This window comes from Cariama cristata, unplaced genomic scaffold, assembly GCF_000690535.1.
Source record: "Cariama cristata isolate BGI_N322 unplaced genomic scaffold, ASM69053v1 scaffold15545, whole genome shotgun sequence".
Lineage (NCBI taxonomy): Eukaryota > Metazoa > Chordata > Aves > Cariamiformes > Cariamidae > Cariama > Cariama cristata.
In genome coordinates, this window is record NW_009619340.1 from 2,640 (window position 1) to 13,454 (window position 10,815).

General features: G+C 37.2%; 1 protein-coding gene across 1 annotated transcript; it reads left to right on the plus strand.

Moving 5' to 3' along the window:
• Window positions 1-607: 607 nt before the first annotated feature.
• On the plus strand, window positions 608-5,021 carry FAM83B (family with sequence similarity 83, member B; the record flags this gene model as incomplete). Its single annotated transcript, XM_009701224.1, has 2 exons — window positions 608-732; window positions 2,672-5,021. Coding segments are annotated over 2 exons (2,475 nt in total), but the record flags the coding sequence as incomplete, so codon positions are not given.
• Between the last annotated feature and the right edge of the window lie 5,794 nt (window positions 5,022-10,815).

Below are 10,815 nucleotides of genomic sequence, written 5' to 3' on the forward strand. Positions count from 1 at the left end.
AAAACATAAAGCTTCTTAATAGAAATCAAACTTAACTGCTGCATAGAGTTTGTGCTACCTATGCAGGTTGTGATAGCATCTCTGAATTTAAAATGTGGTTGATCCTATGGTGCAAAGCTGATTGAGAAATCTCACTGATGGTAAAACTGCAAGGGATTCTGGCACCAGGTGATACCAGTCATCTCAGAGTGGGGTATCTGAAAAGCGATCCTGGGTCTTTAGATGTTATCTCTAGTAGCTGAGATGCTTGGAAGTCTTCTAAATATTGTAGATCAGGTGATGAAAATAATATTTTTTTACAGTAGAAAAACTCTTTCTCTTGTCAAAGACTTCTTGTGCTAGAACCTCATTTCTGGGAGTGGTGACTACAGAAAAGCAGAATTTCATTCTCTGTGGCCTAGGGGATCTCATCAGTCTTGAAGACAAAGTAATAACTTACTATTTTGGGTCCCTAGGGGACGAGTTTGATCAGAGTTTACTTCCCTGCAGAGTTTATTAATATGCAATAATATAACTCTTCTCCTACTGTACCTCTGACTTTTAAGCCTCTGGATGCTAAGTATGAAGTATAGTATACCAACTGAAGTATTTCAATTGTCTTTTTCAGAACATGAGGGTGCGGACAGTAAGAGGACAAGATTACTATTCTAAAACAGGAGCAAAATTCCATGGAAAAATGGAACAAAAATTTATTCTTGTTGACTGTAAGAAAGTCATGTATGGTTCTTACAGGTAAGATCAGTCACTGAGGTGTCCATAGAAAACCTGTCGTCTCAGTACCTCTCCTATTACAAATTTGGGTTTTTTCTGTTTCTGAAAATTCTCCCAGAGAACTCCATGGGCAAATTCGATTATGTTTTCTGGCATTTAACAAGTTGTCATAGATACTTATTGCTAACTAGTGTAACATGGAGCCAAATTTTGAGATCCTCTGTTAGTTTTTCACAAATAAGAAATAAAGCATATAACTTTTGCTACAGCTGGAGACTTGCTAAAAAGAGACAAAAATTCTGATTTCTCTTATATTGTCTGAATTATTCTTATTTAACATTCACTCCAGAAAAGGCTGCCAGAATTATTTCATAAGCTCTCTTGGATAGTTCCTCCTCCTAATAATCTTCTAAAGCTAACATTTCTGTTCTGTGGCACTTGGTAGTGTATCGTGGTCAAATTCAGAATTGCCCAAGTTGACATAGTCTCTGTATTTGGCTAAGTTTCTTTATTCTACTTTCCATTTTATTTCCAGTGTATGTGTGCAAAGCATGGGGTGGAAGAACTTACAGCTTTGCAGACAGAGCTGGAAAAAACCTAAGTTAAAGCAGGGACAGTTTTATCTCACACACTATTAAATATTTTCCTTCTTTTCATGCTACACTTCTCTCCTTTGGCCTACTGAATTAGTTTCTGCCAGCATAGTGCCTGGGTGCCAGATCCACAGCCACTGACTTTCATAGATTTCCACCACTGTAAGCTTTCAAAAACCTGGCTTTTTATTTCCTCTGAGACTCGGCCAGCCCCAAATTCAGACTGATGAATATAAATGGTAGTGAGGTAAGTGAAAAGTTCATAAATTAATCAGTGTAATAGAGTCCAGGGAGAGTCTACCTCCTTTGACATCTACACACAGTGTTAGAGTCTGTGAGAATGTGATAGTTTTTCTCGTTTCATTTTGAAAAATAACACTGCTTTAAGACCTAGCACCACAGGGTTAATGATCAATTTCTGTAGAAATTAAGCTTGCTTTGTAAAAGAATCTAGTGATTTATAACAGAAAAGATGAGTCTTTCTGAGTTCTTGCTCTCTGAAAATTAAAAGTTTAGGATTTTTTCAAATATTACAAAATATACTGTTCTTAATAGTGAAAATTAATAGAAAAAACTTATGCAGCATGATTGGATTTAATCTCAGTACACTATTATTTCCTGAAAAATACAAAACTAACAAAACAAATAAAATTAAATCAGCAAGGTATTTTTGTGAATACAACACACTTGTTTTCTAACATCCAGAAGACAAACACACAAATAAAACAAGTTCCTTGTTTTAATTTAATTTTTTTCACTTTTTTTTCATGAAAATAGGATTGCAAAACAGATTTTTTCTTTGTTGTAATCTACAAATTGCATGCTTTTGACACCATTGTATTAGTCTTGTTGAAACATCCTTAATGTATATGTTAATGTATTTTGTCTCATTTTGTAGCTGTAAAGTAGCTATAGCTACTTAGCTTTGAGCATGTGTTCAGCTTTTCTAAGTACAATAGAAAAGAGGAAAATTTCCTTTGTCAGAATATCATCATTGCATTTAAAAGAAATGTTCGTATCCAATCTGGTGTGCATAGTAGAAAATGTAAACTTTTTAACAATTCTGAGGTGCATCTTTTTGAAAATGTGTTTAAAGTGACGTGTATTCAGAACTGTTGAGGCAGTTCTGCATGTTATTTCAAATGTATTTTATTCACAGCAGAACCACGCATTAACGTTCTCTGACTCAAAGTAAATACAGTGGGTCTAAATCCAAATTACATGAATCATGCCCACAATTTATTTATTTATTTAGAAAGTATTTGTACAAAACCCAGATTTGTGTGAACACTTTCTTATCAAGAAGGACCAGTGTAATACTTTAGTTCAAAAGAACTGTTTCTAATGGTCATTTGTTCTTCTTTCAGCTTTATGTGGTCATTTGAAAAAACCAACCTCAGTATGGTTCAAGTTATCACAGGACAGCTGGTTGAATCCTTTGATGAAGAGTTCAGGACACTGTACGCCCGTTCTTCTGTTCCTAGTTCATTTGCCCCAGAGTTGGTGCGGGTAAACAGTCGCAGGACACTCTGGGATAATGATACATACCAACACTCAGTTTCTTCCTTGGCTTCAGTTTCTAGCCAAAGAAACCTTTTTGGTAGGCAAGACAAGGTTCACAAGATAGATCCTGTTTGTTGGAAAGTTCGTGGAAGATATGCAGTAAATGAAATAGATAAATATGTCTTGAGAAACCAAGCCTATAATAAACAACCATTTCATCCAGGTTTTAATATGCAAAATCCAATCCAGCAGTGTCAACCTAGTGAAAAAAATGAACACTGGAAGAGACATAGTTATGCTGGGGAGAAGCCAGAAAGGACACCTTACCTATTGCTCAACAGAGTGATTAATAGAGCCAACAATCCATCAAATACTTGGAAAATGCCATCTGATAGTCTTAGTATTGTTTCTTCGTTACGAGGAGGATATGAAAATAACTACAACATACCCCAGCAAAGTTTTGCCGATCAGTTTTCACGACCAAAGGTAAATCTTGCAGAAAGAAATTCAATTGTACGGAGGTCTTTTAATGGTACAGATAATCATATCCGACATCTGCAGCAAAGGATGCCAACCCTCGAACACACAACAAAATCATTCCTACGTAACTGGCGAATTAAGTCATATTTGAATGATCAATCAGATTATCCAGTAGAGTCTAATGGGTCGGCCTTGGGTGACAGATATGATAACTATGACACAGCTGAAAATATTAAAGCTCATGCACTGTATTCTCATTCTCGCCTACGATCATCGTTGGTGTTTCAACCAACTTTACCTGAACAACAGGAAGTAAGCAGCTGTGCAAGTTCTTCAAATTCAACTATAATTGGGTCAGAGGGAAGTGCAACACCTAAAGGGACATCTAATCATGCTCCAAGTGTGGAAAATGGAACAGATAGTACTTTAGAAGAGCTTAGCACAAACATCCCACTTAAATCAGATGCTCCAAAAAAACTTGGAGTTCATATTGCAGACAACATGAAACCTAGTGTAAATTCAAATGCAATGGGTGACTCATCGCTCTACTTGTACACAACACTGTGTACAGACAAACATGCAGAAAATTCAAAGAACCTTCAAAATGAAAATATGCTGAAAAGGAGAAGTTTTCCCATGTTTAATTCAAAGTCCATATTAGACCCTGGTGCCAACAAACATGCATCTGATTACGTTTACAGCACATTGACGAGGCATAGACTTAAGCAGCCAGTTAGTCCAAAACTTCCAGAAGACACACTGAAGAGCTCTAAAAGTTTGCACAGTGTGACCAACCACTTGCCACAGGAGGAAAAGAACCTCAAAGGAGAGCTAAAGAGCCCAACTGCTAGCAAGGCAATCTCTATGGCTGCTCTCACTGAAGCTAGCAAGGAGGAGTCTAGTAAGGATTGCACATCAAAGAAAGAAAGTAAGAATTCCCCAAGTTTTCTAAAGAAAGGATCCCAGAAGTTGCGGTCACTTCTTAATCTCACACCAGACAAGAAGGAAAACTTGTCAAAAAACAAAGGTCCTGCCTTTTACAGAATGTGTAGTAGTTCTGACACATTGGTTTCTGAAGAAGAGAATCAAAAACCAAAGATTTCTGAGAATAAGACAGATTCTTCCCCAAGGCGGAAGAGAAACACATCATCAAATTCTCAAGGTAGCTTGAACAGAAGTAAAGAAGATGTCACTGGGAGCCCAACAAAGTCTCCAAAGTCACCAAAATCTCAAAAACCTCCATCTGATGAAAGCAATAAAAAGTGTCCTCTCTTGTGCCCCCTTGAAAGTAAGTTCATAGAAACTGCAGGAGATGCATCTACGCCAAGATTTAATACAGAGCAGATTCAGTATCAAGATGTAAAGGAAATCACTACAAATACGGCTCCCGAAAGTGCCCCTGTTTCTGCTCTTCAAAGAACAAGTTCAATGACACCACAGCTGGCAAGCTCAAAACGCCAAGAGGAGCTAAGATCTCGTTTGAGTGAAAGGCGTGTTTATAGTCGCTTTGAGCCATTCTGTAAGATGGAAAATGCTAGCCAACCTGCAGGAAATGCCACCAACAGCAGTTCACATCTCTCCGATATCAAAAGCAAGACCTTAGGAAATAATTACGGCAGGAGTAACCACATGGTCAGCTACAACTCAACTGCTTACCATCCGTTGCAGCCTAATGAAAATAAGCTGAGAGGATTTATGCAAAAGTTTGGGAACTTCCTACACAAAAGCAAGTAAAACTTTTGTTGATTATGTTGAAATACAGCAAGAGTAGCAAAGCTGGACATAATCTTAACTGGACAAGACTGATGGGCAACTTTTGTAGAGCTTACTTGGGTTTCTTCTTGGGTCTAGGACATTGGAATGAATGTACATATTTTTACATAATTATCCTAGAATTGTTATACTTAATCCTTTACAGAAATTCTGTGTCCAGAAGATGTCTCAAGGGAGTTGTTTATAGTGTTTATATTGTAAGATTAATTTTATACCTTTTCCTTGTGAAGAAAGTACATATTAGCATATTGTAAGATTAAGTGTGGTGAAAATAAGATGGAGGATGTTTTAAAACCTCAAATAATACTGTTTCCAAAGATTTGCCCTTTAAAAATAGAATAGCACTAGGAATAGTGGCTTGCATTTTTTCAGCATTTATGTACACTTTCAAATGATAAACATAAATGTTAATGCATTGCATGTTACTTATCTTTAAACTAATTTTTGAAAACCTCTTTTAGGCTTCATCTTATTAATAATTTACCCCATAGCATCTATTGAACTGTTTAGGCAGCAGATGGATCTATCTATCTTTATTGAATTTTCCATGTAATATGATATTTTTCTGAAGTATTTGGCACACAGATCTTAAAGTGACCTTAATCTAAGCTTTCACAGACCTGTTTACATGGTTAAACTAGTGTGAATGTAGAATGAACATTAAAAAAACTGTTTATAAAAAGGTGCCTTGAACATAGCTTACAACTACTTTAAATTTCAATGGGTTGATTACATTTGTATAACGTGCCAGTATTCTGTAAAAAATTGCCTGTGGACTTCCATTTCTCAGGTAAGTTTTTGAGTCTCAATTGCAACAGTCTGTTTTAAATGTTGCCAGATATAATTGCAACTTTGCCTTTAATAACCTGTATTTTTTAAATAAGGTTGCAACTGCTTACACTAGGCATATGAGGGAGATTGCAAGCTCAACCCTACAGTGCTGCCTTATGAGTATTACAAGGCCAGGAGTAATTAGGCATCTAAAAATGAGACACGTGAAGAAAGTATCAGTGAAAGGTGATAGTAGGCAAATGTTTTACCTTAATGAAGGTATTTAGGCACCTAACTACAGTCTAAGGGACATGTTTTTGTTCATCTGAGCCTCTCAGTCATAAAAAATTTCCTGATATTAAGTGACCATGCCAAGTTGGAGATTACAGAAAAGACAGGCAGGTGATGTGTTTGGGCAGCAGCATGGCATCCACTTCTCATCTGCAGTGTGCAGCCAGAACATCCAGCTGGCTCACACCCTCCTGGATATGGACTTTGTCTCAGAAGAATGTCATAACCATTTAGCTGCAAGCTGCTCTGCAGCAGTTTTGTTCCAAATTCAGAAATGTGGGAGAATTCTTTGCCGAAAGCTTATAATTCTTATATAGGGTCTTCGTGTTTCAGGAGCATGTTTTAGGGGACCACTTCACTCTCAGATCTGAAAGGTCCTACAGTGTTATACGGAGAAGTCCCACCATGAAGGTCTTGGCTTTATTCTTGAGAAAGAAACATCAAAAAGGCATTTCATGCACCAACTAGATTGAGTTCATTTGTTTCTTCCTCCTGTGGCCTTGGGAAGAGATTTTATACAGAAATCTACTTCTCACCAAGAATCTGCTCTGGTCCGGTGAACTCACCATAGTTATTGTCAGTGATTTCAGTGAAGCAGTGTCAACTTTTTATTCAGACTGTTTCTCAGGCAACCTTATTAGGCTGATGCACCATAGCACTAACTGTTTCACTGTGGGGATGCTATTTATTTATGAGAGTGACAAAGTCTTGTGTCTCAATCCTCTGCTGAAAGTTTAGGTCTCCTCTTTACCTGTGACCATGGAAGAGATTTTATTAATTTCTTGATGAACACTGATGACTTTGTTCACTCCTTGCTGAAATGCCATAGTTGATATTTTTCCCAAACAAACATTTATACTGAAATATTCTATCTCGACAGAGGTAGCATTTTCAGACCGTGGCAAGGAGTATCTTCTTAGAACTGAAGACATATTTTCAATATAGGCACAACATACTTCCATAGCTACACAGCCAACAGCAATGCAATACTATATTTTTTATAAGTCTTAATATTTTTTAGCAGGGCAGACAGCTATCCAGGATAGTGCCTGAATTAACAGTGCAATAAAGGAATTTAATCAAGATGCAGGTGGTGCTAAAAATGGTGGGGGTAGTTTTTAGGAGCATCTTTAGTTCTCCCTTGTACTCTTATGAGCTCTGACATACCCTTATAGGCAGTACTATATTTGGGAAGGAAATGCGAGAGGGAGAACAAGGGTCTTGAGACAAATTTTGAAGTGACAGTGCTTTCCATTTTGTAGTAAACTTTGGGAAATCTGTTTTCTTACAGTTTGGAAATATTGTACTGTATTTTTCAAAGTAGATTGCTGATTAGAGAGTCCTCAGAAGGTAGATATCTTAATTTATCAAGTCATCTATGTTTATAGATATATATTGCTATTTTGTACCTACACAGAAGATTAAAAGCCTTCAGTGAAGAGCCTGCTCATAGACTTAATAATGCAAAAAAATAATCACAGTAGAACTAGGGTTTTTTTCATTTTCGGATCTCTCCTCAGAGATCCCTCATAGGATAATGTTGCTACATTAAGGCCTGGTCCAAGCTTAACTGAGATTAATGCAAAAGACCGCCACAGACCTCAGTGGAAGTAGGATTGGACACTTAATGTACTGACACCGCTGTTTTAGAAATGTTACAAGACCCAACGCTGCTTGGGGAGCATGAGGCTCTGACACCACATGAACAGCAGCCCTGCTTTGAAGGGGGGACACACACACTCGGAAGCTCCACAGATGGTGCAAGGACCAACTTTTCATTTGTTCCTTCCAGAATTGTGTGTTAAAGGCGGGAAAACAATACTCGCCCAGTCCTGTCTGATTTGCCTCATGTCTCTGTGGGAACCCAGCTGTTACAGAAAGGAAAAGTATGGCGGGAGAAAAAAAATACCTGCATCAGCAAAGAAAAAGGATATGCACATTTCTGGAGGGAAAAATAGAGTTTATCTTTTTGAACTTCCTATTCCCAAAGCTTGTCTTGATGTTTGTGCTTTTCCAAGGAGTTACATTTCGTTCACATGTCCTAAAGGTGCTCTGCATGTTGCAAGTTTGTACACCCCACACACACCCAACGCACTCCCAGTTTTGTAAGGCTGTGATGTAATAGCTGTTGCCGTGCATGACGGTCATTTGGCCAAATGGCCTGGGAGTTGTGAAACCCATAAAAAATGACGTGTCATTTCCACATTAAATAAAACTCCATTAGCACCGTAATAGATCTAGGAGGGTGACCGTGCGAAAGCTGATCAGAGTTACACAATGATGAGCGTGGCCCTCGAGAGCTCCATCGGCAGCACAGGGCAGCACAGCTGGGAGATACAGGCTCCTCATACGGTACCCATTAATTCACGTCGTAAATAAACCACCCCTACATACGGTCATAATAGCCAGTGAATAAATTGCTTCATTTCTTCAGCCTTGTAATAAACAGTTTTTACCGCCTCTCAGATTGCAAAATGTTGGTTGTTTTCTCATTAATGAGCTTGCACTGCACTCTTTAGTCATCCTAACAAACATGAACTAGATGTAAAGAAAGGTTAAAAATTAAGAATAATTAAATTTCCAGCTGTCTAATACATGAGGGTAGTAGTACTTGTTACAAACCTTGAGAGAAACAAAAAGCTTATCAGGCATAGTTGTTTGTGCATTGATAGGTGAAAAATTACTATTCAGAGAAAAAACTGTTTGATCATTTTTCAGGTTTCTGGAATGTATTAGGATATATTGTGGTTTATAAAAGAAGTCATAAGAAAAATAATACCAAAATCTGTTGCAATGTAAAAATAAAATTGAAAATGGTTCCACTAAGCTGTATGATAAATATATTTTTTTTCGTTTGTAGCATTACGTGGGATAAGCTGTTCAACCAACAAGTAGCTTTGCAACTGTGTAATACAGAGAGATCAGTAAGGTTACTGTGGTACTTACTGTAATTTATTCCCCATATCAATATTGTACTGCACAGTACAGTATTTAGAGGTTTTTAGTTTGTTTTCATTTAAGTCAGGAGAGTTAGAGTAAAGCTGCAGTAGTTCACAGGTAATTGAAACATGTTACTCCAATTTTGTCTTCACTTGCATGAGTACATATACCATTAGCAACCTGGTGACAAGAGAGGAGACTGCAATGCTCAAAAGGCTATCTTGCCATTTCATACAGGTGCTTACAGATGTCTTGGTACCTTTTTATAGGGCCTGCAATTTTTCATCTTTTTCAACTCAAAACTAGGAGTTACAGTTAGGTCTCCATTTTTGACATTTTGACATGATGCCAAAGACATGTTGCATGTTCTGAGAACTCTTCTGTATTGAGAAACAGGATGGAAGAAAATACCTGCTCTTGGACAGCTCAGAACAGAGCTGCTTTGCTGTTAAGCAAAGCTAGTAGTACAGATTTCTACTTTAGTGACATTTAACTAGTTAAGTTTTAATCCCCTTAAACTCCTTCTTGCTTAGAATGGTCCCCCCCCAGATCAGAATTTTAAAGCAATTTTCATATATGTAACACTTTAAAAAGTGGTCAAGTCCTATTTCTGAAAAGCCAGAGGGATATAGGAGGCTAGATTCCCAAATCAATTCTTTTTATATCTTGAAAATAGCTTTGTGTATTTCTGGAAGAGAATCTGGTTTATTAAAAATGACTGGACATCCCTTTAGAAGAAGCTGCTGTGAAGACTGTGCATCTTTCTTCCACAACGTTGCGTTACACTAACTGAAAATTCAACAGATAAGTGCAGAAGATAGTTGGAGGGAAAAATAGTCATTTCTGATGAAAGGCCCATGATACATGTTTATTTTGATAGTGTTGCTTGCATATGTAAATACAGCTGGGAAAAAATTGCTTCTTTTCTCTCCAAAACACAAAATTTATGACAGTTGAAGTAGAAATATTTTAAAGACTAAGCACCAGTGGCAATATTTTATTGTGTTTGAGAAATGAATGCAAATCAGTTATTAGCATTCAAACACAGGACTCTTACATGTCTGTTGTCCATTGTCTGTTCTTGCCTCATTTAGGAATCAACGTGCTCAAAATGCAAATTGATTGTCAACAGCTTCCCAAGCTCTTGAATAATACTCTGAAGAACTGATCCAACAAGGCTTTAAACACATGCTTAGCTTTTTAAACTAGGCAGTCCCAGGACAAAGCATAACACCAGGCATGTGGGTTTTGTTAGATTTTGGTGTAAAAAAGATCTCAGTGTAGTCGTAGCTGATGTATTTTGTGAAACTATTTGTTGACTATATAATTTCATTGTTTTCTTTGGGTCATGTCTAATTTTGACCCATGGCAACACTGTTATTTAGACATCATCTCTGGTATGTGTCTTCCAAATGTCACATATGCTGATGTTAAAATATCATTATTCTGGTTTCAGAGTTTAGATCAATCTTCCTTAGTGCAGGGTCTATGGATCCCTGGTGATCCATAAGATTTCAAAAGGGGACATGGAAATGAGTTTGAGTTACTAAATAACCAACAAGACAAAACAAAAAAAAAGCATTTGCACCTATTTCCACATACAGCAAAGGAAGCAAGTAAAATCAGAAGATAAAGTCACAAGTGAACATTCATAACGTACTTTTTACCAGTTGAAAATGAAAGCTGGTACACCAAAACTGCAGGAAAAATAGTAATAATGAGGTGCTGGTTGATTAAAAAAAGATGAGAAACA